Source organism: Pygocentrus nattereri, chromosome 21 (genome assembly GCF_015220715.1).
Source record: "Pygocentrus nattereri isolate fPygNat1 chromosome 21, fPygNat1.pri, whole genome shotgun sequence".
NCBI classification, from domain to species: Eukaryota; Metazoa; Chordata; class Actinopteri; order Characiformes; family Serrasalmidae; genus Pygocentrus; species Pygocentrus nattereri.
This window is the reverse complement of record NC_051231.1, coordinates 2,466,515-2,493,215: the sequence shown is the minus strand read 5'-3', so window position 1 is coordinate 2,493,215 and position 26,701 is coordinate 2,466,515. Positions and strand designations below refer to the sequence as shown.

At 44.2% G+C, this 26,701-nt stretch overlaps 1 protein-coding gene across 2 annotated transcripts in view; it reads right to left on the bottom strand.

The window, feature by feature from the left end:
* The window catches only part of ece1 (endothelin converting enzyme 1), a 68,023-nt gene that overhangs the window by 6,045 nt on the left and 35,277 nt on the right, over positions 1 to 26,701 (bottom strand). For both annotated transcript variants that reach the window (XM_037532331.1, XM_017686259.2), the window contains 13 exons: positions 23,665 to 23,803; positions 18,224 to 18,436; positions 17,699 to 17,823; positions 16,885 to 17,031; positions 16,589 to 16,654; positions 14,182 to 14,370; positions 12,512 to 12,654; positions 10,753 to 10,867; positions 5,301 to 5,411; positions 4,062 to 4,160; positions 3,069 to 3,146; positions 1,865 to 1,968; positions 1,625 to 1,735 (listed from right to left, as the gene is read on the bottom strand). In XM_037532331.1, the coding sequence (XP_037388228.1) occupies positions 1,625 to 1,735; positions 1,865 to 1,968; positions 3,069 to 3,146; positions 4,062 to 4,160; positions 5,301 to 5,411; positions 10,753 to 10,867; positions 12,512 to 12,654; positions 14,182 to 14,370; positions 16,589 to 16,654; positions 16,885 to 17,031; positions 17,699 to 17,823; positions 18,224 to 18,436; positions 23,665 to 23,803 (1,640 nt within the window). The remainder of the gene's footprint in view (positions 1 to 1,624; positions 1,736 to 1,864; positions 1,969 to 3,068; positions 3,147 to 4,061; positions 4,161 to 5,300; positions 5,412 to 10,752; positions 10,868 to 12,511; positions 12,655 to 14,181; positions 14,371 to 16,588; positions 16,655 to 16,884; positions 17,032 to 17,698; positions 17,824 to 18,223; positions 18,437 to 23,664; positions 23,804 to 26,701) is intronic.

Sequence of the window (26,701 nt, the reverse complement as noted above, 5' to 3'; positions counted from 1 at the left end):
TAACGAGCTCCGCCCACTCGCTGCTCAGCCGGCAGTTCGTTCTCCAGCTCCTTACACTAAATTCCCAAACTGTCGTCTCCACTGAGCAGCTTTTCAGTCGGCAGCTGTGACAGAAGAACAGCTGAACAACCTGGAATCAGCCAGAAATGAACCCAACACCATTCGCCAGACGTATCTGATCTTCAGAGTCGGACCAAATCAGACTGAGCCGTAAAACTGAGCCAATATCAGGTTCGGTCAGTTTGTCCAGATCAGTATTAATGTTGTTTTGTTCCAGCCGGTCTGTAAAGCTTCTTACAGCCCGTTTAGTTTGGCGAATGGTGTTGGGTTCATTTCTGGCTGATTCCAGGTTGTTCAGCTGTTCTTCTGTCACAGCTGCCGACTGAAAAGCTGCACAGTGGCGACGACAGTTTGGGAATTTAGCGTCGTCTCGTCTTCAGAGTCGGACCAAATCGGCTGTCGGTCAGATGTGATCTTAACAGTGTCCGTTTTCTGTTTGTGGCAAAGTGAGAAGTAAAAACGCTCAGATGGCTCGAGCGTCTCCTACAGCTGTCAGAGTCGTTGCTTAGCAACGGTGTCCCAGCGGAGGGAGACAGTGTTTGTGAGGTTATGGTGAAATAACAGCAGTTAGAACGACTCTCAACCAATCAGCTCGCGTAGTTGGAACTGTCACATAATGTTTCAATATCTCAGCATTTCAGCCATGAGGTCAACATGTGTCACCGTAGCGTTAGCAACACTTATGGCAGTAACATCCTGCCCTTTATTAAAATAAGACAGCTCACTGTTTAAGCTGCAAGTGTGAAAAGTTCCCCTTGTTGCAGAGATGAGCACATGTACATTATTCAAGCTGTGTTAATGTGTTTTTTAGGCTGTGCTTACACAGCAGGTTAAAGTGGCCCGAATCTGATTTTCTCACCAAATCTGATTTCCTTGTTTGGATAAAATGTGATCTGTATGCGACGTCAGTCTGAATGTGCATGTGCAAAAGAACAGAGCTCCACGAGGCTCGTCCAGAGGTAAACAGTCATGATGGCCAGCGAACGCCTGTCGCTCCCGGAGCTTTTAGTGTCGTCTTCGCCAGCATCTCAGGAGCGATTATGAAGTTCCAGTGGTTGACAGCTGGGCTCATCACCCAGAATGTGTTTGAGTTCACTGTAAAAAGGGCATGTTATTCAGTCACGGCCACTTCTTTGGTTCGTGTCCTCAGATTCTTTAAACGCTGCAGCCTCGGGCTCCTCCGGCCTCGTTCGGCCGCTTCGTTCGAAACCTCTTCGAACCCGGAGTGGCTGCTTCTATTTTCTTGGTATAGAAACATGAGCCTAAATGTTTATGAATTTCAGCAGCGCGAAACTATGACAAATGCCGTGTTGGACTGACGTAAAAGTCGTATGACGTAAAAGTCGCATGACGTAAAAGTCGTATCGCGACAGATCGGATACGGGTCGGATTTCAGTCCCACATATGAAAGCGTCTCAAATCGGACCTGAAAATATCAGATTCAGTGTGTTAATCTGTTCACACTGACACACCATCTGTGCCACCTAAGGAAAAAGGTCGGATTTGGGCTGCTTTCACCTTGTATGACTGGGTGAGGGAGGAGTGTGTAAGTGTGTGAAGTTACTTTGGCCATGCGCGGCTGTAGAACGGAGCCTGGAGGATGCCTGCAGGAAGTACCATCTCATTCTTGGTGGGGTTGTAGTAAGCGTTCACTGTAGGGGGCGTCATGCTCCATCTATGATAAACACCAAGACCCACTCTTATTCTTTTAGGGTAAGCTTAGTTACTGGTAATCTGTCTGTTAACAGATGTGGAAAGAGCTGCAGGTGTTCAGTAACTGAACGTGCACGTGTCCAGTCCTTACTGATCTCTGTTGGGCGCTTTCCTCAGCTGGTCAGCCGTCACTCGGCCTGAAAAGTTGTAGTAGTGCATGACGTTCTGGAAGTACAGGTCCGACACTACATCAAACTGAGACACAACAACAGTATTAGACAGGATACATATACTTACACAACGTCACTGCCATATCAACCCCCTGTAACGCCGTTCTGTTTATAACAGCAGTTGTTCTTTACGTTACATTAACATTTCAAAATGACTCCAATAAAATCAGCTATAGGATCTACACCGGTCAGGCATAACATTCTGACCACCTCCTCGTTTCATTGTCCACTCTATCAGCACCACTTACTGTATAGCTGCTCTCTGTAGTTCTACAGTTACAGACTGTAGTCCATCTGTTTCTCTGATACTCTGTTACCCTGTTCTTCAGTGGTCAGGACCCCCATGGACCCTCACAGAGCAGGTACTGTTTGGGTGGTGGGTCATTCTCAGCTCTGCAGTAACACTGACGTGGTGGTGGTGATGTGTTAGTGTGTGTTGCGCTGGTCTGAATGGATCAGACACAGCAGTGCTGCTGGAGTTTTTAAACACTGTGTCCACTCACTGTCCACTCTATTAGACACACTTACCTTGTCAGTCCACCTAGATGTAAAGTCAGAGACGACAGCTCATCTGCTGCTGCACAGTTTGTGCTGGTCATCCTCTAGTCCTTCATCAGTGGTCACAGGACGCTGTTGGCTGGATATTTTTGGTTGGTGGACGATTCTCAGTCCAGCAGCGACACTGAGGTGTTTAGAAACTCCAGCAGCACTGCTGTGTCTGATCCACTCAGACCAGCACAACACACACTAACACACCACCACGTCAGTGTTACTGCTGTGCAGAGAATGACCCACCACCCAAACAGTACCTGCTCTGTGAGGGTCCATGGGGGTCCTGACCACTGAAGAACAGGGTAACAGAGTATCAGAGAAACAGATGGACTACAGTCTGTAACTGTAGAACTACAGAGTGCAGCTATACGGTCAGTGGAGCTGATAGAGTGGACAATCAGTGTAGAAACAAGAAGGTGGTCAGAATGTTGTTGGACCCGGTCAGTCTCCGGTCGGATGGGCCTCTAAAATGTTTATCAAGAATCCAACAAAGTTGCCCAGATGTAACGTTTTGTTTTAGCATCTTTTGATCTGAAATCTGACGCGTGTGATGTGGCAGATTTGTGCACTTACATCATTGAAAACTTTGTCAAGCTCTTTGGGGTCCATGATGAACTTTGGGTAGCCGATCATATTGTATATCGCGTCTGCCTGAAAGAAAGTATTAGCCAGTCAGTTTCAGGCGCCGTTTATTATTGTATTACTTTATTATTGATCAGAAAACAGCTCAATCAGCAAAACATGTCAATTCGAATTAGCAGCAACTCATAAAAACACTTTATAATGTTAAAATTATCATGACATTCCAGCCTGGACGGCCTTCATCAGACGCAGGTTACAACACCTTTAACAAGAACAAATGAACCTGATCATTTAATTGTTATAAATCAGGAAATCAATAGAGTTACATTTAACACCAGATGGCACTACAGAGCCTGGAAAGCGCAGCGTAGGAGCTTGATCAACTGATTTCACCCGGATCAGCGGGTGATACAGCGGATTTTAACAAAATGACATTCAGCTTTGGTTCAGGCTCCAGTCAAGGAACACATGGGAGAGCCGCAAGCGTCTAGATCAGTGTGGAGTTACGAAGCATGCTTATAAATATTGTTTGACTAATAAGAGCCCCTATATCTTTACATACACAGACCCTTTCATAAGGTCACATTACAGAAGATCACACATGAAAAGATAAATAAATAAATAAATAAATAAATAATAAACACCTATAGATTTCTTATGTACTGCTAACCAGATGAACATTTGAATAAGCATCTTTAAACAGTGCGGCTACATAGAAAGGCATTACTGAGGCCTTATTTGCTGAATTTATGAAATTTCATTATTATGAATGATGAATTTCACAAATCCCTAGATCTCCACAACAGATCACAAAACCGTAGAATAAAACTAAATACCTATTAATACCATTAAATGCCAGATTACTGGGTACAGTGGAGCCACTGGGTTCCTGGGCTCTAAACTGTGAACGATGCTGCCACCTTATAAGGAAAAGTATCTGGAAAAGTGCTTCACCGTTTCTGCCCAAAGCCTTTTAGCACTCACCTTCTCTTTGGCTGCTTTTTGGGTCTCGCCATCCATCCAGCTCACGCGCTTCAAACTGTCTTCAAACGCCCTTTTAATCTCAGAGACCATATCTTCAGCCTTCAGCAGGTTAAGAGAGAGAGAACGACGGGTTAAGAGAGAGAGAGAACGACAGGTTAAGAGAGAGAGAGAGAACGACGGGTTAAGAGAGAGAGAGAACGACAGGTTAAGAGAGAGAGAGAACGACGGGTTAAGAGAGAGAGAGAAAGACAGGTTAAGAGAGAGAGAGAACGACGGGTTAAGAGAGAGAGAACGACGGGTTAAGAGAGAGAGAGAACGACGGGTTAAGAGAGAGAGAACGACGGGTTAACAGAGAGAAGGTAGAAAAAGTCAGAGAAAAACAGAGAAGGAAGAAAAAGTCAGAGAAAGAGAGAGAGGACAGAAAGAGTCAGAAAGAGAGAGAGGACAGAAAGAGTCAGAAAGAGAGAGAGGACAGAAAGAGTCAGAAAGAGAGAGAGGACAGAAAGAGTCAGAAAGAGAGAGAGAGAAGGAAGAAAAATTCAGAGAAAGAGAGAGAAGACAGAAAGAGTCAGAAAGAGAGAGAGGACAGAAAGAGTCAGAAAGAGAGAGAGGACAGAAAGAGTCAGAAAGAGAGAGAGGACAGAAAGAGTCAGAGAAAGAGAGAGAAGGAAGAAAAAGTCAGAGAAAGAGAGAGAAGACAGAAAGAGTCAGAGAAAGAGAGAGAAGGAAGAAAACGTTGGAGAGAGAGAGAAGGAAGAAAAAGTCGGAGAGAGAGAGAGAGAAGGAAGAAAAAGTCGGAGAGAGAGAGAGAGAAGGAAAAAAAAGTCGGAGAGAGAGAGAGAAGGAAGAAAAAGTCAGAGAAAGAGAGAGAAGGAAGAAAAAGTCAGAGAAAGAGAGAGAAGGAAGAAAAAGTCAGAGAAAGAGAGAGAGGGAAGAAAAAGTCGGAGAGAGAGAGAGAAGACAGAAAGAGTCAGAGAAAGAGAGAGAAGACAGAAAGAGTCAGAGAAAGAGAGAGAAGACAGAAAGAGTCAGAAAGAGAGAGAGGACAGAAAGAGTCAGAGAAAGAGAGAGAAGGAAGAAAAGTCAGAGAATGAGAGAGAGGACAGAAAAAGTCAGAAAGAGAGAGAAGACAGAAAGAGTCAGAGAAAGAGAGAGAAGGAAGAAAAAGTCGGAGAGAGAGAGAAGGAAGAAAAAGTCAGAGAGAGAGAGAGAAGGAAGAAAAAGTCCGGATGAACTCACGAAGGCCTTGCTGTCCTCGGCGAAGGTGGCTTTGACGAACAGAGCCCCGAGGGCGAAGCCCAGCGCGCTGTCCGTGTCACTGACACACAGCTTCCAGCGGGGGGTGCAGCTCTGAAACACACACAGGCCTCAGCACTGCTGATCAGATCCATTCAGTTTAAACCAGTGCTTTACTGCAGTCTCATCTCCCCAGATCCACCGGATCCACCGGATCCACAGAACCCACCGGATCCACCAGATCCACAGAATCCACCGGATCCACAGAATCCACAGTTCAGTGAAGGCAGCTTTACTGACCTGCTGTGCTGTGCTGAGTTGTGCTGTGCTGTGCTGTTCTGTGCTGCTCTGTGTTGCGCTGTACTGTGCTGTGCTGTTCTGTGTTGTGCTGTTCTGTGTTGTGCTGTTCTGTGCTGTTCTGTGTTGTGCTGTGTGTTGTGCTGTGCTGTTCTGTGTTGTGCTGTTCTGTGTTGTGCTGTTCTGTGTTGTGCTGTTCTGTGCTGTTCTGTGTTGTGCTGTGCTGTTCTTTGTTGTGTTGTGCTGTTCTGTGTTGTGCTGTGCTGAGTTGTGCTGTGCTGTTCTGTTCTGAGTTGTGCTGTGCTGAGTTGTGCTGTGCTGTTCTGTTCTGTGTTGTGCTGTTCTGTGTTGTGCTGTTCTGTGCTGTGCTGTTCTGTGCTGTTCTGTGTTGTGCTGTGTGTTGTGCTGTGCTGTTCTTTGTTGTGTTGTGCTGTTCTGTGTTGTGCTGTGCTGTTCTGTTCTGAGTTGTGCTGTGCTGAGTTGTGCTGTGCTGTTCTGTTCTGTGTTGTGCTGTTCTGTGTTGTGCTGTTCTGTGTTGTGCTGTGTGTTGTGCTGTTCTTTGTTGTGTTGTGCTGTTCTGTGTTGTGCTGTGCTGAGTTGTGCTGTGCTGTTCTGTTCTGAGTTGTGCTGTGCTGAGTTGTGCTGTGCTGTTCTGTGTTGTGCTGTTCTGTGTTGTGCTGTTCTGTGTTGTGCTGTTCTGTGTTGTGCTGTTCTGTGCTGTTCTGTGTTGTGCTGTGTGTTGTGCTGTGCTGTTCTTTGTTGTGTTGTGCTGTTCTGTGTTGTGCTGTGCTGAGTTGTGCTGTGCTGTTCTGTTCTGAGTTGTGCTGTGCTGAGTTGTGCTGTGCTGTTCTGTTCTGTGTTGTGCTGTTCTGTGTTGTGCTGTTCTGTGCTGTGCTGTTCTGTGCTGTGCTGTGTCCTCTAATCACTTCCCTACACTGGAACATGAACAGCACTATTACAGAGAACAGACCCTGCCTGGCTGTATTACACCCAACAAGCAGCTGGTTAAAATAATGCGATTTCTGTGATTTATACACACAACTTAGTGATCAAAGACGACACAAAATAACAAAGAAAAATGTCTTGGTGCAAAAACAACCCAACCCAAGAAACCCATTCCATGAAGCTCTCTACACTGTTCTTGAGCTGATCTGAAGGCCACATGAAGTTTGGAGGTCTGTAGTGATGGACTCTGCAGAAAGTCGGTGACCTCTGCGCACTATGCCCCTCAGCATCCGCTGACCGCTCTGTCATTTTACGTGGCCGACCACTTCGTGGCTGAGTTGCTGTCGTTCCCAATCGCTTCCACTTTGTTATAATCCCACTGACAGTGGACTGTGGAATATTTAGTAGTGAGGAAATTTCACGACTGGACTTGCTGCACAGGTGGCGTCCGATCACGGCACCACGCTGGAATTCACTGAGCTCCTGAGAGCGACCCATTCTTTCACTAATGTCTGTAGAAGCAGTCTGCAGGCCGAGGGGCTCGGCTTTATAGTAGCTTGGTTCTAAAAGCTCCTCAGTTCCTTCACGAAAATGCTTATGAATTCACTGCCTGACGACTGAGATGCTGTTTTGTGATAAACTTTTTCTGTTAAATATGCTTTTAAAAGTCCATTCTTTTCGCAGAGGTACATGCAGGGCAATGTAAAGAAAAACTGTCCTTAGAAAACTTCATGGAAAAATTGTTGGTTTTGGATCCGCTTGGTAGTCGTCTGAGTTGGTAAGTGTCTCTACAATAATGCAATATTTAATAATAATGTCTATTCCACTAGTCTCAATAAAGCTGTTTATGTCTCAGAAAACAGACTGAATTATGAAGATATTCTGGATTTTAAGTCACTGCAACTGATTAAAAACACGCCGATTTGTTAAAACCATTTTAAAAACCTAGAAGCCCCCACACTTAACAAGTAGTGCATGTGGTCAGTCACTGACTTACCACTGAACACTGAACAATGGTGTGTGTGAACGTGTCTCGTGGATACTGTGTTGTTTACATGTTTAGGACAGGCTGGTAAGATTGAATATTAGTGCCAGGTTTCATGCTACAGTGCAAAGTGATGTGGGCACCATTCATGTGCACAATTCGTGCCAAACAGCTTAAAAAAATCTAATAAAATAAACAGGATGGTCTGTCATTTTCTGAAATATCAGTCCTCCTTTCCTCACCCACCACACACACACCCTGTGGTTTGTTATTTCAGCCCTAAAGGAAAATGAGGCCAGGAGAACAGGATCTCCTCCTGATAACACACACCACACTGCAGCACTTCTTTTCCATGTTCACACACTCATGTTCACTCCACAGATATCACCTTCTACTTACACTCTGCCCAATTTGTCCTTCTTTCAGTTAGGAGCTTGATCATTAACTCCTCAGACTCAGATGCAAATCCATCTATCCGATCTCTGTCCACTGATTCATCGTTTGTGAGTTTGGGCCGTGCATTCAGGATATGGTGGTAGTGCGAGGGGAGGCTGACTGATGATTGCGGGAAGAGGGAGAATTCGGAGAACTTGGGCTGGAGTTCTGGGTGGTGTCTGATTGCATCTATAAGGCTGAGCCATCGATACAACTGCGGTAGGACTGAGAAACAGGCAGGGGACGGATTTTGTGGGGATTGCGAAAAACTTCATCATGGGAAACGGAAGGTTGAGATGGGAATTGATAGGGAGTTAGACTGGAAGGAGGAGGGGGTTCAGGCTTGGTCCTCCCCCAAATTGTAGTTATACCACAACTACACTTGCAAGACTAGACGAGAACCTGAGGAGAAACTGCAGCGCCTGTCAGCATATCCGCACTGTTCATTTCAACTGTTGTCACACAGTTAGGAAAGCTCAGGTGTGGACGTCTCCGTCACGTGACCAAAGATTTTAGGGATGAACATCTAACTCACCAGATAAGTTACGATCCCCAGCTTCAGCTGAAGTGGCCTGTTTCTGCACCCCTAGTGACCACGACCATTTGGATGTTTGTAATTTATACCATCAATTCAAACATGTTTCCCTGCAACTCTGTTGCCAGATTAAGTACAACAGTGTCAGTTCTCTGCGTGTGAAGTGTTGAGACTCTGTTGAGCTGCTAGTGAGCAATGAGTGAAAGGGGCGGGCTGAGAATCCTCTCCTGTAAACAGATCCCACCTCTCTACAAAGACGGCCGAGCTGAGATCAAACAGACAGAGCGAACTCTAAAGTCCACACAACAGCTACTGTAGAATGACTGAAGTTCTTCTCAGTAATCTAATGACGACTGATCCTGCTGTAATGACCGAAAGAATGAGATCGCAGATACAAGCGGCGGAAATGAGCGTCTGCGCAGGGTGGTGGCTACTCTACTTAATAGGGTCATGCAGGAGCTCGGAGTAGAGCCGCTACTCCTCCGCATGGAGAGGAGCCAGCTGAGGTGGTTCGGGCATCTGACCCAGATGCCCCCAGGCACGGCATACCAGGACAAGACCCTGGGGTCGTCCTAGGACCCGCTGGAGGGATTATATCTCCAAGTTGGCCTGGGAGCGGCTTGGGGTGCCCAGAAATGAGCTGGAGGAAATTGTGGGGGAACAGGGTCGTCTGGGATTCTCTGGTCTCTCAAATGCTACCGCGACCCTATCTGGACTAAGCAGTTAACGATGATGATGATGTTCCTGCTGTACTTGCTTTATAGACTGACATTACAGCAAAATCTGAAAGCATGCGTCATGCCTTCTTCTGGATCCGTCAACCGAGTGAACTCCAACTCCCAGAACTCCCTTGGAGATCGCATGACTGATCTGCCAACCACAGCCAATCGTCATTCCATTTCTCCAGAGTACTGATCTGTTGCACCTGCTTTGTTTGTCATATGACTAGGTGTAGTCAGTTTTTGTGTATTGCACTGTATTTTCTGGATTTACTGCCCTTTTTGGTCTTGTTGGCCTGTTTCGTTAGGATTGTTCTTTTGTATTGGATCGCTCTGGATTTGACCTATGCCTGTTTTCTGGCAATGAGCTTGGACTCTGCGTTAATCAGTAAAGCCTCTTATTCTAACTGTATCCGAGAGCATCTGATCAGTTCTGTGATGATACAGCATGACAATAGCTCTTTGGCTATATCAATAAAATTACATACATCAACATAACCAGCATCTATACATCCGAGAGATAACAGAGAGAGAGAGAGACAGAGAGACAGAGAGAGAACCAGAGAGAGCGAGAGAGAGAGAGCACGAGAGCGAGAGAGCGCAAGAGAGAGAGCACGAGAGAGAGTGAGAGAGAGAGGCAGAGAGGGAGCGAAAGAAAGCGAGAGAGAGAGGGAGGGAGAGTGCGAGAGAGAGCGAGAGAGAGAGCAAGAGAGAGAGTGAGAGAGAGAGGCAGAGAGGGAGCGAAAGAAAGCGAGAGAGAGAGGGAGGGAGAGTGCGAGAGAGAGCGAGAGAGAGAGCAAGAGAGAGAGCGAGAGAGAGAGGCAGAGAGGGAGCGAAAGAAAGCGAGAGAGAGAGGGAGGGAGAGTGCGAGAGAGAGCGAGAGAGAGGGGAGAGAGAGAAAGAGCGAGAGGGAGAGAGAGAGAGAGACAAGAGAGCGAGAATGAGTCAGTTGTGGTATCTAACTGGCCAGTGCTGACCGTTTTCTGGCTGTGATCACTCTCACCTTCTTGGTGCGAGAGAGAGAGGCAGAGAGAGAAAGAGCGAAGAGGGAGAGAGGGAGAGCAAGAGAGAGAGTGAGAGAGAGAGGCAGAGAGGGAGCGAAAGAAAGCGAGAGAGAGCGAGAGAGAGGGGAGGGAGAGTGCGAGAGAGAGCGAGAGAGAGAGGGAGGGAGAGTGCGAAAGAGAGCGAGAGAGAGGGGAGAGAGAGAAAGAGCGAGAGAGGGGAGAGAGAGAGAGAGAGAGGGAGAGCAAGAGAGAGAGCGAGAGAGAGAGGGAGAGCAAGAGAGAGAGTGAGAGAGAGAGGCAGAGAGGGAGCGAAAGAAAGCGAGAGAGAGCGAGAGAGAGGGGAGGGAGAGTGCGAGAGAGAGCGAGAGAGAGAGGGAGGGAGAGTGCGAGAGAGAGCGAGAGAGAGGGGAGAGAGAGAAAGAGCGAGAGAGGGGAGAGAGAGAGAGAGAGAGAGAGAGACAAGAGAGCGAGAATGAGTCAGTTGTGGTATCTAACTGGCCAGTGCTGACCGTTTTCTGGCTGTGATCACTCTCACCTTCTTGGTGCCGTACATGACTTCAAGGAAACGCTGCTCTGCGTCTTGGAATCTGTGGTCCAGGATGGACACCATCTTCCTCACCACCTTCATCATCATGTAGTTATTAAGGGTGCTGCATCAGGAAAGGTCAGAACATCGGTTTATACGCCCGACTCTGAGAACATTGTGATTATTTTATCGCTATAAGCCAAAATGTCATTTATTCATGACGTAATTACACTTCAAATGTACAGCACAGTCGTATATGACTGTGTAGACCTCTCTCCTCTTTGCCCAGTGTATCAGACACTCTTGTAGCTCTGCATTGCTTATGTACAGTTAGGGCCTGCAGTCCATCTGATGATGCACAGTTTCTGTTAGTCACCCTCCAGTTCTTCACCAGTGGTCAGTTTCTGACCGCAGAGTTGGTAGTTTTGGATGGTGACCACTCCCGGCAGTGACACTGATGTGTGTAACATCACCAGATACACTGCTGAGTGTGATACTCTGATACTGCACACACTAATAATACAATTAGTCAGAAATTTGACACACATCAACAGATGAGCTACGTCCTGTAATTATTCATGGACATACTGATCCTATAAGGTAGGTGGAGTTCATAAAATGGCCCTGGGTGGAAGAGCAAGGCAGGGATATTATAGTAACATGATGATATTCAACATATCGCTGCTGCCGGAAGAAAACCTTGTATCTCCATTTTTGTCATTTTTCAGTTTTTGGCATAATATGAAAAAGCCTGTTACTCTTTACGTTGTGTGTAAATTTCATGAGGAATGGACCAAAAGAAACGGCCCAAAATGACTTGGAAAGACGTCTGGTTCCATTGACTTCCATTGAAAGTAAAGTAGGTTTTTTCCTTTTTCTGTAAAGTCATCATTTTGGAGATACAAGGTTTTCTTCTGACAACAGCGATATACTCATGCATATATAATGTCCAGTATGGTTTATAGCACAACATTAATTAAAAACATTGGAATGTGTTGCCTGTGATGGGATTGGATTGGGATGGGATTTTTAAAAATGCCTTGGATGAGGTGAAAAGGTTGGTTTTTAAATAAGTGATGGATGTAGAACAAAAGCAAAACATTTGGCTCTCCTCAGATTAAAGTCCTCTGAGAACTGGTTGCCCCCAGAGGCACAGCTCTGGTGGGTGACAGGCTCGGATCTCCGCTGTATACGCCACCCTTATTCATAGCATGCGTCACATCATCTTCAGGAATTTGCATAAAACAGTGTTTAATGGAAAGACTGATCTGCTTGTAGCGCTGTCGCCTCACAGCAAGTAGGGCCTGGGTTCGATTCCCCGGCCGGGCGACCAGGATCCTCTCTATGGAGTTTGCATGTTCTCCCTGTGTCTGCATGGGTTTCCTCCAGGTTCTCCGGGTTCCCCCCACAGTCCAAAGACATGCAGTCAGGCCAATTGCCCTTTGGTGTGAATGTGTATGTCTGTCTTTCTTCCCTGTGATGGACTGGCGACCTGTCCAGGGTGTGTCCTGCCTTCTGCCCGATGACAGCTGCGATAGGCTCCAGGACCCCCCCACGGCCCAGAAGGAGAAGCGGCTTAGAAGATGTATCTGTGTGTATTGGAGACCTTAAAACCACTTAGAAGAACTCTGAGTTTCTCTGCAGTGCACATCGGGACATTCCACATCAAACCACACCAACTGACTTTACTGACATCACAACGATAAAATTAATTGGAAAAAAAAATCCTCATTATGTTCCAGCTGCTGGTGGCAGGTGGTGAGTTTACCTCTTGTTAGTGCTGGTAATGAGGTTGGAAACTTTCTGCAGGTATTCTGTAGCGTAGACCACCACAGGCTCTGAGTCATTCAGAGCGACAGGTGCAAATACAGCTCTGAGGAACGGCATCCAGTCGACAGCAGGAGCCAGCGTCTATATGGGGGTAAGCACAGATCCACACACATGCTGTTAAAGAGATTTGCATTAATAAATAATCAGATCTACAGAATTTACCTCTTACAGTCGATCAGCCAAGACACGGCCAATTCTTTGGTTCTGCACTGGACCCACGAGGGGTATTAAATACCTTAATAATGCATTCTGTCCATTTTATGTGTGATGATTTGGTAAAATGGAAGATTTCATTGCTTCTTAGCTACACTATATTGCCAAAAGTATTCGGTCGTCTGGCTTCACACACATATGAACTTGAGTGACATCCCATTCTTAATCCATAGGGTTTAATATGATGTCGGCCCACCCTTTGCAGCTATAACAGCTTCAGCTCTTCTGGGAAGGCTTTCCACAAGGGTTAGGAGTGTTTACGGGAATTTCTGACCGTTCTTCCAGAAGCGCATTTGTGAGGTCAGACACTGATGTTGGGCGAGAAGGCCTGGCTCACAGTGTCCACTCTAATTCATCCCAAAGGTGTTCTATGGGGTTGAGGTCAGGACTCTGTGCAGGCCAGTCAAGTTCTTCCGCACCAAACTGGCTCATCCACGTCTTTATGGACCTGCTTTGTGCACTGGTGTGCAGTCATGTTGGAACAGGAAGGGGCCGTCCCCAAACTGTTCCCACAAAGTTGGGAGCATGAAATTGTCCAGAATCTCTTGGTGCTGAAGCTTTAAGAGTTCCTTTCACTGGAACTAAGGGGCCGAGCCCAACTCCTGAAAAACACCCCCACACCATGATCCCCCCTCCACCTAACTTTACACTTGGCACAATGCAGTCAGACAAGTACCGTCTCCTGGCAACCGCCAAACCCAGACTCGTCCATCGGATTTCCAGACGGAGAAGCATGATTGGTCACTCCAGAGAACACGTGTCCACTGCTATAGAGTCCAGTGGCGGTGCTTTAGACCACTGCATTCCACGCTTTGCAGAAAGTCGGTGACCTCTGTGCACTATGCCCCTCAGCATCCGCTGACCGCTCTGGCATTTTACGTGGCCGACCACTTCGTGGCTGAGTTGCTGTCGTTCCCAATCGCTTCCACTTTGTTATAATCCCACTGACAGTGGACTGTGGAATATTTAGTAGTGAGGAAATTTCACGACTGGACTTGCTGCACAGGTGGCGTCCGATCACGGCACCACGCTGGAATTCACTGAGCTCCTGAGAGCGACCCATTCTTTCACTAATGTCTGTAGAAGCAGTCTGCAGGCCGAGGGGCTCGGCTTTATACACCTGTGGCCACGGAAGTGACTGGAACACCTGAATTCAGTGATTTGGACGGGTGACTAAGTTTGGCAATACTTTTGGTAATATAAAGTCTTGTACTTCCTGTCTAAAACTAATAGAACAAACTTTAGATACCTTTACTCTTGGCTGACTGACGGCCGATGATGTAAGAGGGAAAACTGTAAATTTGATTTTAGGTCAAACTATCCCTTTAACGGGAGCAAGAAATCTGCTTATGCTCTTTAATTACTGTGGACATTCGTGGTCCCAGTGTGACTCACTGATAATTCTTTGGCCTGAATTTTGTGGTAGATCAGCTCCTCGTCCCTGCGCTCCTCTTGAGGAACAGTGATGTTGGCCAGAGTCGTCTCAAAATCCACTATTTCCTGCATCATCTGCCGGGTCGTTTGCTGTGACCCGCCCAGCAAGCCCCCCAGCTCCACCAGGAAGTCCAGATACGCTTTCAGGTACTGCAGACATAGTATTTTAGAATAATGCAAAGAAGGATGTTGGACAAAAACCCTTATAATATCATAAGGATTGAAACTCATTCATTTCTCTATATCGAACAAAACCTTGTATCTCCAGAATGGTAACTTTACAGGAGAAGGAAAAAACCTACTTTACTTTTAATGTAAGTCAATGGAGCCAGAATTTTCTCCAAGTCGTTTTGGGCCGTTTCTTTTGGTCCATTTATGATGAAATTTACACACAATGTAAAGAGCAACAGTCATTTTCAAAATATCTCAAAAGCTGAAAAACAAATGGAGATACGAGGTTTTCTTCAGACAGCAGTGATATATACATTACACAGTGTAAAAATATTGATTTATTTATTTTTTATTGTATTTTCATCTCCCAGCTTCATTTCCCAGGTAACTTTCAGTTCATTTTGTTTGAAATGTAATGCACCGTTTGAACAGATGGCAATTAGTTCTAAATGTTATCTGTAAAATACACAATTCAAAATGTACCAACTCAGCAGTTCAGGAACAAAACGGCTCTTATTTTTGCGTAAAAGGATTCGACTGCTGTTTGATTAAAACTTCCCACTTTTTGACTGCGATTTATACCTTATGGCCTCTAGCCTTATCTTTTCATCACTGTCAGGCTGCTGAGGGATCACAGTGTGGCGTCTATAGCTTTCATGCTTTTGGCTACTTGACTTAAAAAAAAAAAAAAAACCCTCATAGTCGTAAGCAAAAGTTTGGACACCCTGGTCAAACGACATGTTTTGTTTCCGCACACTTTAATGCACAGCTACTCTATACTTTAATAAAACATAAAATATGAAGTGTGCCATAACTTTTGCATATTTCATGATTTATTCCAGTATGAGAGAAACTCGTCGCTGGTTGGAAAATGAATGGGAAAGTTCGTAAAGCTCAATATTGCTTTATGAGAAAAGTTCCACCCTTCAAGAAAAAAGACCCATCAGCTTGATCCAAATGATACATTGTGCCAAATTCGTACCACCTACTTACAATATTTCTCTTAGATTTTATCAGTAATTAGAAATGTATTAATTTCTACATTAATGTGGCTTTTAGTTTGGGGGTTATGGGTCTCTCTTCATCCACAGATGGGTATGGTTTCGTGGGACTGGAAATAACTGCCCTGTGGCGTTACCAAGGTGGCTGTTAAGTACACAAACTTTCACATGAGGAAACTTCACAAATAAACACATTGTGCCCTAAAACGTGCAGAAAATGTCATATTTCAGTCTCTGTAGACGATGTAACTTATTAAATCAACAAAAAACATGTCATTTGACCAGGGCACCCAAACTGTTCACACGACAGTTCCAGCGGTATTTAATGTTCTTTAATGTTCTGCTGAAATATTTGGTGGAGCACATTTGGCTATATATGCCACAAAGTGCCATCTCGACCGTTCGGTAGATGTGAAGATTTTAAGAATTAATGGGTCAAAAAAGCAAAATATAAAAAAAAAATTAAATAAAATACACCAACTGTTTTTACTACTGTTTCAAATAAATAAATACAAAATCTAAAATTCCATTGCTTTTTTCTTATTGAGGGCATTAAAGGGTTAAGAAAGCCCTGAAGGGTAAAAGGAATAAAGAAACTAAGTGCATTCCTAAATTATTTTTCGGCCTGTTTAACAGCCAAAAATATTTCTAGCATCACTTGTACATTCATCAAAAACCTTATTATTTATTATATTTTTTTTCCAATACTCTTTTATTAGCTAAGACTTGATACATTACGCCATGCAAAGTTTTGGCCAATATTTTTGTTTCACAGAGGAGAGAGAGGTTTAAACGACTGAAATGTTATTTTTAAAATATGTTTTACATGTTTTTAGGATGTTATACAAGCAGAAAAGTGGAACTTAGACTCAGAAACGCACTTTTAATTTTTATTTGTTTTTATTTTACGCTTCGAGTGAGTGCTTTCGTAGTTACCACCACACACCGGACAAACACATTCCTGAGAAATGGAGTTAAAGTGAACCCATGTTACTGTCCAAGATTAACCCAAACATTCTGCCTGACCCTTAAAACCAACTCTTGACCCTAAACCTAACTCTAAACCTAACTTTAGAACTTCCACTAGAGAGTTAGTTCCCTATTTGGGCATTTGTGCTTCAGCCTTATGAGACCATCAGAATCAAGTGTGACTGATTTATATTTTAATTGCTATAAAACGTCTTTCGTGGACGTACCTTCGCATTGGCGGTCTTGTTGAGATAATATTCTCGTGAAGGCAAACCCAGCCCAGACTGATCAACCTGTGGGAAAGAAAAGCAAGTTTCCTCGTCGTTAACCTGCAGGCGCTCCACTCCCAGATATACGGTAGAATTCCAGACAAAGAAAATAACAGTGATCAACATGACGGCACAGTGAATTATAACCTCCTGACCCAAAACTCGAACTGCTAAAACCAGTTTAACTGCTCCTCTGACATTTAACAGCTCAGCTCCCGGGACAATAATGAAGAAGGACGTAGAGACGGACTCACCTGGATGATGTTGCTGTTGGAGTTTTTGGAGTCTGTGCTGACAAACACAGTGAAGAAGGGTGACGTTCGGTAAATGGCTGAAACGACGCGAAGAACCTCCTGGAAATTATCCTTATCCCAGGAGCCGGTCAGAGCCCAGCCTCCCGTCTGAAGGAAAACAGGGTTATTAAAGAAATTAGAGGCAGGTACCTGAACAGGAGGCTCAGAGCACTGCTCCCAAATTCTCAGTGAAGCTCAGTGAATTCCAGCGTGGTACCGTGATCGGACGCCACCTGTGCAGCAAGTCCAGTCGTGAAATTTCCTCACTGCTAAATATTGGTCAGTGTCAAAAATTCCCATAAACACACTCCTAACTCTTGTGGAAAGCCTTCCCAGAAAAGCTGAAGCTGTTATAGCTACAAAGGGTGAGCCGACATCATATTAAACCCTATGGATTAAGAACGGGATGCCACTCAAGTTCATATGCGTGTGAAGCCAGACGACCGAATACTTTTGGCAATATAGTGTACTTCCCCTTAACCAACATGTTAGACTGTTGATCTGCTGCTGCTCAAACTGTTTGAACCTATTTGTGTTTACAGGAGAACGTAAGAGTTTTTAATCCTTTGCTAATCGTTTAATACCATTAAAATGATTTGTGAACTCCTGGCTTTGACACTTTGTTACAGTACTATTTAATCTTTTGTATTTTTCAGGCAAAATGTAACTTTTTTTTTTCTTTTGGCCAAAAACCAAAAGAGGCGAAAGAGTTAGAGGCTGAAATTTGAGTGCATCCCTAGTTCACACTGGCTGGTATGGAAGAGAGCGTGTTTACCTGGCTAATGAGCTCCTGTAAAGGTTGGGCACCCAGTTCCTCGATTTTGGCCTCCTTCATGCAGGCCTGATAGTAGCGCTTTGCTTTCAGCTCTGCTTCACTCAAACCCTGTTGACTCGTGTTCTCTGGGTGGAAACACAGCCTGGTTAAAAAGGCCTCAGTGAAATGATCTGTTTACTGTCCTAAAGCAGCATCAGATATTACTACTTACAGTTCAGCCAGTCGGCCAAGGCAAGGCTGGTGTCTGAAGTTTGCTTTCTTTAGTTTTGTACTAGAGTTTCAAAGCTAATGTAGCTCAAAATAACAGAAGAGGCAGAGGCAAAACCGAAGAAGCCAGTTAAAAGCCTGAATTTGGTCTTATTTAGCAAGTCTATGAGGTTTGAGGCAGTGCCTCACTGCCTCAGAGCTCCAGTGCAAAATTAAAGATGCAAACTTCGGACATCAAACATGTCTAAACTACGTTTGGTCTGATGGAGAAAAGGTCTGAATCTTATTAGTCACCAAGCTGCCTCGAGGTAAACTCACCCAGTAGACTCTTCATGATGGCCATGTTGTGCTCCCACAGGTTGCTGAACGGCCCCCAGCGTGATTTACCCTCAGGTAGGGGGTTTTTCTTCACCCACCCGCCGCAGGCAAAGTTATAGAAGTCGTGGCAGGGGTCCACCGAGCGGTCCAGAGCGGCCATCACCGACGCAGCCACGCTCACACACGGCTCGGACAGACACACACCCGGGTGAGCTGGGAAACAAAGGAAAACAAACAACAAAAAACCCACTTTAAGATCTTTTTCTCCCGTTTGATTCGAAACACACTGTCCGTCAGACGTTTGGGGGACAGTACGGGTGCTACTTTTCCCCTGACCTGCACATTTACCACACAAATCTCATAGCAACTGTTCCCAGGTTGGACAAGCTTTACAGGAGATTACAGCACCAGCAGCAACTGAAGAACATTTAAAGTAAGAAAACAAAGGAATTTCCGGAAGTTTAAACGCCCGGCAAAATAATACGCTTTAATCTTCAAAGTGAAAATTTGTTCATTTGCCATAGAAAACTTCAGTATGAGTGGTATAACCGTCTAAGCGTTGGCTCTGTCAGCAGGAGATCGCGAGTTCGATCCCTGCTGATGGTACAGCCATCCGTAGCCGGGAGTCCAAGTGAGCACAATTGGCCTCACTCTCTCTGGGTGGGAACAGCATAGAGAGCTTTACGGAATGGGTTTCCATGGCCGAGCAGCTGCATCCAAGCCTTACATCACCAAGCATGATGCAAAGCGTGGAATGCAGTGGTCTAAAGCGCCGCCACTGGACTCTAGAGCAGTGGAGACGGGTTCTCTGGAGTGACCAATCACGCTTCTCCGTCTGGAAATCCGATGGACGAGTCTGGGTTTGGTGGTTGCCAGGAGACGGTACTTGTCCTGACTTCATTGTGCCGAGTGTAAAGTTTGGTGGAGGGGGGATCATGGTGTGGGGGTGTTTTTCAGGAGTTGGGCTCGGCCCCTTAGTTCCAGTGAAAGGAACTCTTAAAGCTTCAGCACCAAGAGATTTTGGACAATTTCACGCTCCCAACTTTGTGGGAACAGTTTGGGGACGGCCCCTTCCTGCTCCAACATGACTGCACACCAGTGCACAAAGCAGGTCCATAAAGACGTGGATGAGCCAGTTTGGTGTGGAAGAACTTGACTGGCCTGCTCAGAGTCCTGACCTCAACCCCATAGAACACCTTTGGGATGAATTAGAGCGGAGACTGTGAGCCAGGCCTTCTCGTCCAACATCAGTGTCTGACCTCACAAATGTGCTTCTGGAAGAACGGTCAAAAATTCCCATAAACACTCCTAACCCTTGTGGAAAGCCTTCCCAGAAGAGTTGAAGCTGTTATAGCTGCAAAGGGTGGGATTAAGATTGTGATTTCACTCAAGTTCATATGCGTGTGAAGTCAGACGAGCGAATACTTTTGGCAATATAGTGCATATACATGCAGAAATTACAGGACTTTATGAAGTGACTAAAGCTTCATAGTGGAAAAACAAATGTTTCTTCTGGGATCGTTGTGCTTTTAATGCCATCCTACAATCTTACTCTTATGTTAGTACTGAGGGACTGAGACTGATACGAGCGTGGGATAGAAATTACAACATGTAATCAGGCAAGAGCTTCACAACTTCAGATATTAAACCGGAGGAGACACATTCCCAAACAGAGCCTCTCAGAGTCTCACAGGAAATAGAGACAGTAGGGGAGAAACTAAGCTTGAACCATGATTTGCTGTTTTGGGGCTCCCAAGAAAATATATTACAGTATGGCAAAGAATATTTATGGAACGGTCCCTCTGGACTTTCTGACCTGCCTGTTGCATAAAAGAACAGATGTTTATAATAAAATATGGAAAGTATGTCATTTTTTTCCCCCCATAATATTGATGTAAATACATTTTCCTCTATTGTTTTCTTTCCTTTTCTCTGTTATGATGGCTTTGAAACATTCTGTATAATATTTGTACTCAACATTTCTAAGGCTGATGTGTTCTGCGATGTTCAAACCAACAAATTAACTTTCCAAGTAAATAAATACATACATACCTAAATAACCCGAGTGTCCCCAAACCTTTGGTTTTGTCCATATCAGTGACCCGGCATCACGGCCGTGTTTCTCAGGGACAGAACTCAGATAATTAAAGCTGATCTGATGAGTTTATGTTGCTTTGAATGAGGCCACCTGGGCTGATGAGGTCTGGTCTCAGATCAGTGTTCTTACACAGCAGCGTCTGATAAATACAGTCCTCAGTGTAATAAACACTCCACAGAGACACACAACCATCTGGATTTACTCAGGTTAGGAGGCCAAAACATGATTTCAGAGAAGACATCGAAACTTTTTAGAACAGCGTCCAGATTGATAGAGGGGGGGGGGCTGGAGAGAGGGGGGGTGGCTGGAGGACAGACACAGAGCCAACAGCAACACCGGCTCACTCATCTCTCTCTCCGCCGAGGAGGAGCAAGAACTTAACCTCTGTCCTTCTACTTAGGGGTGGGCAATATGATGATATTGTATCATTATGATCAATTATATCAAAACAAGCTTCTCAGAGCTCATCATGGATATTTTCAGTATTTAAATAATAAATATTAAATACATGCTTTATTGCATAGTGAGCATAATTAGGCCTGTTTCTTTGGATTTAGTTCAGAGCAATTTGTAAAATATTGAACAAGAACATTGGAGTTATTATAGGAATTTTATGTGGCTGAAAAGGCTCTATCTGTCTGTTTCAACCCAATTTATTCAATCTCAGAAAAATTTAATATTAATAAAAAGTGCTCATTCACCCATCCCAATCATTGAATTCAGGTGTTCCAGTCACTTCCATGGCCACAGGTGTATAAAGCCGAGCCCCTCGGCCTGCAGACTGCTTCTACAGACATTAGTGAAAGAATGGGTCGCTCTCAGGAGCTCAGTGAATTCCAGCGTGGTACCGTGATCGGACGCCACCTGGGCAGCAAGTCCAGTCGTGAAATTTCCTCACTACTAAATATTCCACAGTCCACTGTCAGTGGGATTATAACAAAGTGGAAGCGATTGGGAACGACAGCAGCTCAGCCACGAAGCGGTCGGCCACGTAAAGTGACAGAGCGGTCAGCGGATGCTGAGGGGCATAGAGCGCAGAGGTCACCGACTTTCTGCAGAGTCAATCACTACAGACCTCCACACTTCATGTGGCCTTCAGATCAGCTCAAGAACAGCATAGAGAGCTTCATGGAATGGGTTTCCATGGCCGAGCAGCTGCATCCAAGCCTTACATCACCAAGCGCAATGCAAAACGTGGAATGCAGTGGAGTAAAGCGCCGCCACTGGACTCTAGAGCAGTGGAGACGAGTTCTCTGGAGTGACCAATCACGCTTCTCCATCTGGAAATCCGCTGGATGAGTCTGGGTTTGGCGGTTGCTAGGAGACGGTACTCGTCTGACTGCATTGTGCCGAGTGTAAAGTTTGGTGGAGGGGGGATCATGGTGTGGGGTTGTTTTTCAGGAGTTGGGCTCGGCCCCTTAGTTCCAGTGAAAGGAACTCTTAAAGCTTCAGCACCAAGAGATTCTGGACAATTTCACGCTCCCAACTTTGTGGGAACAGTTTGGGGACGGCCCCTTCCTGCTCCAACATGACTGAGCACCAGTGCACAAAGCAGGTCCATAAAGACATGGATGAGCCAGTTTGGTGTGGAAGAACTTGACTGGCCTCCCATAAACACACTCCTAACCCTTGTGGAAAGCCTTCCCAGAAGAGTTGAAGCTGTTATAGCTGCAAAGGGTGGGCCGACATCATATTAAACCCTATGGATTAAGAATGGGATGCCACTCAATTTCATATGTGTGTGAAGCCAGACGAGCGAAAAAGGTGTAAAGGGAGGAACTCCTACTCTTACTGGTAAACATATGTTGTCCTCCACTGGTTATTAACGCTCAGGCAGGAAAAAGTTTTATGCATCTGTCTGCGCTGAACTGTGCTGGACTGGGTCAGAGCTGTAATGTGGGTCGCTCCTGTCCTTATAGATCATGACTGTAGTCACTGAGTTAGAAGGACTGAGCTCCTCTCAGCACAGTGTGTTTTTAAAGCAGACGTCTGGGCGCCCGTCCACAGTGGGAGGTTATACTAATGCTAGGCTTGATATTGAAAATAACTGAAGTGAAAAGGTCTTGTTTTTATTCGAGCGAGCAGAAAGGCGGGGAGAAATCGGCCACAATGGGCTTTTATATCATGAGCCTTTCTGAGAAAAACATTCGGGCCAAGAGGAGCGATAATAAAAATGAGAAAAGAAGAAAAATACAATCTAAACCAGGACCATCAGTCCTCAGACCCCAAAAACAATGGAAAAGGAGCACCAGTGGATGAGAAGAGGACGGGTAAACAGTCTGCCTCGGGCACATTTCTCAGCCAGTTTGACTTTGTCATGTGAGGCAGGCTGAATAGGAGGAAGTGGCACACGTTTTCCTCTCCGATGGAGGGAAATTCATTTTTAAGCCTTGAAAAACACGAGAGTGAAAGGGTACTGGCTCTAGATCGTATCTCCGAACTCACTAAGCTCAAAAACATACGCTCCAAGTGTGACATGGTCAACTTCCTTCTTCTACTCGGGTATCAAAACACGTCTCACATCGCCGGAAACACACCCAGTAATAACAATCATGTTTATTACACCCTTATAACCACCATCATCCACAGCCCACACATCATAACATGCACGGACACCAAATACGCTTTTTCCAAGAAACGCAGGATGCGCATGTCCGAGGATAGGAACTCGTATCTGAGTCATTCCATCAGAGTGGAGCCAAAAATGGAAATGTTGCCAAGCAAACCACCGACTGCCCTGTTGTCCTTCTGTTAGACCTTCTAATGGCAGTTTTTCAACAGTAAGTTTGAGGGATGATGTACCGAAATTTCTGCCACGGAAACATTTTGGCCGAAAATGAAGTTAAAATAAAAAATCGATAAATAAAAATAAAAATAACTATTAAAACTTCATAAACTTAAAAAAAAAACAATTAAATAGGACTAAAACAAAGCACTGCGTGATGATATAAGTATAATAGTGTTTCTTTTATGTAAACTGTATTTATGGTATTTACATCATTATAGATCAGTTTTGTCCAATTAAAAGTGTGTCGCTTCAAAAGCAAAAATAAAACGACAGTTTCAGTCTTTCAGTTTTCAGGTGTGACATGAATTTGGGTTTTGTTTTTGGCCCGAAAATTTCGTTTCTGTAAAGACGAGAAGTTTTTCATTTCAGTTTTTGATTCAGCCAGAAAATTTCATTTTGGTTTCAGCCAGGAATTTTCATTTCAGTTTCTGTATTGGCCAGGAAATTTCATTTGTTTTTTGGGAATTATAATTGCAGTGCCAGACTTCTGTACAGACGTGTAAAATGCCTGCTTTGCTGTTTGTTGTGGGGGTTGTGTGCGGTTTTGTGACTCACTCTCGTTGTAATGCAGACCAAGAATGAGGATGCAGATGAATAAAGCCAGAGAGAGAGAACACACCACCACCACCAGCTTCCTCTCAGCATGACTTCGCCTAGTCCAGCACTGGGGGCCAGGGCCACGCTGCCGCACCACCTGAAACACACACACACACACACACACGTTACGTCTGGTCAGGAAGTGGAGTCATATACATGTACATATACAACACTGCTGACCACACCCAGCTATACATTTCCATTCCTTCTGAAGATCAAGGCTCTGTAGACAGACTGACCACCTGTGAGTCAGATATTTCTCAGTGGATGTTGCAAAATTTACAATTAAATCGTTAAAAAACTGAACTTGGTACAAAAACTCAGAGAAAGCTTCATTACGAGAATCTCAGCTCTTTATCTTCTTAACCAAACATGCAGCAGAAACCTGGGTGTGACCTTGTCTCTGAGCTCTGTTTAAGCTTCTTATCACGTGAGAAAATCAGCCGTTTCTCTCTCAGAGCAAAGCAGAGAAACTCGTTCATGCATTTGTTCCAGCAGAGTTGATCACTGTAATGGTCTCCTTACTGGACTTACTGGAAAACAGTACATCCTTTACAACTCGTACAAAATGCAGCAGCATCCTAACAGAAACTAAACTTGCTTATGTGACTTTTACAAAAAATATCTACTATTGTTTATATTGCAAGGTCACAATTAAAGCCCTTAAAGCCATTATTAATTAACTCAAGTCATTAAAAGACTTAAAATCAATATAAAAAAGAAGAAAAAACTATCAAAAATCTTAAATATAAAGAAAAAAGACTATAAAACTATATATTCTTAGCTTATAGCTTATAGCGCTATATAATATTGCACATCTAAGAATTATTGCACAGAAAGAATACAGATTGCACTCTCGAGATTAAAGAAGGCCTAATGATTTCAAGGAACTAAAAATACTTGTTTAATAACTTGTTTTTAGTTGATTTTTACTCATCCGAATCATGCTAGCATTTTAAAAAGCATTACAGTACAGCTCATTTCATTTTTAGGCTCTGGAGGGAAATAAAAGGGTTATTCTTCAAATATCAAGCAGAAAATTCCCCAATAAGGAATTGTTTTGCTCCAAGGTATCTACATAGATATAAATAGCCAAGCTCTCTTATTGGCTAGATATAAATAGGCAAGACCTCCTATTGGATAGAGGACTGAGGAGATGCTCATGGAAATCACAGACTACTAGAATTTCATAGAATTTCATTTCAATAATGATATGAAAATGCGTTGCCGCTTCTAAATGATCAAACAAGTTTCATGCATAAGAAAGAGGGAACACAAGGTGACCTACAGTTACTAGTCTAGCTGTGATGGAACTCTACAGTGATGGAAACGAGGTCTGTTTACAATGTAGTGACGTTCAGGCTGGGCAGAAAATTGTACAGCAAAATGTTTTCAGGTTTAGTGGATGACCTAGTGAACAACTCGACAATGGAGCTGATCTTTGAGTAAAGGAGCTTTGCCTTTAGGGCTTAGTAAAACAAACACACCACACAAACCCCGGATTTACCGGCTCCTGTGACTTATATGCTGCTGCGCTCAGGTGTGACTGTGTTGTATTAGATGCTTTGTTGGTTACTGGATTGTTTTGGTGTTATGAGATGCCACACTGGACAATGAGAACAGGATATGGTTGATATGCTGAACCACAGCGTTGAACCTCTCCCCCACAAACGTCATCTATTATGGTCGTTTTTCTAACCGGGTTGTGCTGAAACCAAACTAAACACTGCAGTAAGTTACGTTCAATTCTACAAAAGTGACCGTTTTTGAGGGGAAAGTGTGGGGGGTGGGTCAAATTTACCCACTTACACATTTTTCAAAGTCCTTAATTATAGTTGATCATCCAGGACGTGTTTGGTGTTGGATGGCCAGTTAGCTATATAGGGTCAGGCATATATTTCATACATTGTATGCATATTTGTATGCATTAAATATTGGACATATATGCATAATATGATGAGTGAATACATCAAAGTACAGTTATAATTGTATACATACATACATACATACACGTCACTGCTGTTTGATCAAAACCTCGTATCTCTGAAATCGTAACTTTACAGGAGAAGGAAAAAACATACTTCACTTTTAATGTAACTCAATGGACAACAGGCATTTTTAGATTACGTCAAAAACTGAAAAAAAAAACAAAACAAAAAAACAACCACATCATCTGGCAGCACAGCGACTGATGGTAAAGCTATAACTGATCCAGTAAATGCAGTAAAACATGTTTTTTCTTCATTATTTTATACACCATATTAATCAATATGTCTGAGTGTGCTGCCTTGATTTTATTTGATTTGTTGCTGTAGGGATAACAAAGGAGAGCTGAAATCTAAATGGCTAAGATCTCCTGCTGTGTCCCAAACCACATACTAGCACACTAAACAGTGTGTAAAAGCAGTGCAGTACCACAGACTTTGTAGGGTCGAACTGCCATTCAGTAATGTCTTCTGAGTTTGTCAGACGCTAGAGGGCGCTCCCGAGCGAGTCCAAAATGAATAGGTTAATATGGAGCATTTGAGTAAAGCCCGTTTGCTGTAGAAATAAAATGAACTAATCAAATGTTTTCTTTATTTTTTTAGTGAAATTCATCTTTCTACTGTCTAAAATGACAGGAAGGTCCTGGAGACGTAATTAGAAACATTTCAGTTTTCATTACCGTCAATTCCCGTCACATTCACTGAGGCCTCGCTCACAGACGCCCTCTGGTGTCTTGCAGTCATGTTTCTGATAACGGGGGAAATAGGAAGTGGCCAGGCTTCTCTTACATCTCAACAAATACATCTAATGACGTATTTACTGGGGAAAGTGGATGTCTACATATTTCTATGTGGCATGATGTTTGCTTCTTAATCACCAGCTTCTTCTACAAAATTCTTTCTATGTATCAGACACTTAATGGTAACTGCTGCACCATTTAAGGTGGAGTGGAAAATTTGAATATGAAGCTGACGGAGAGGCTTCAACTCCAGCTTAAATGATGTTTAGT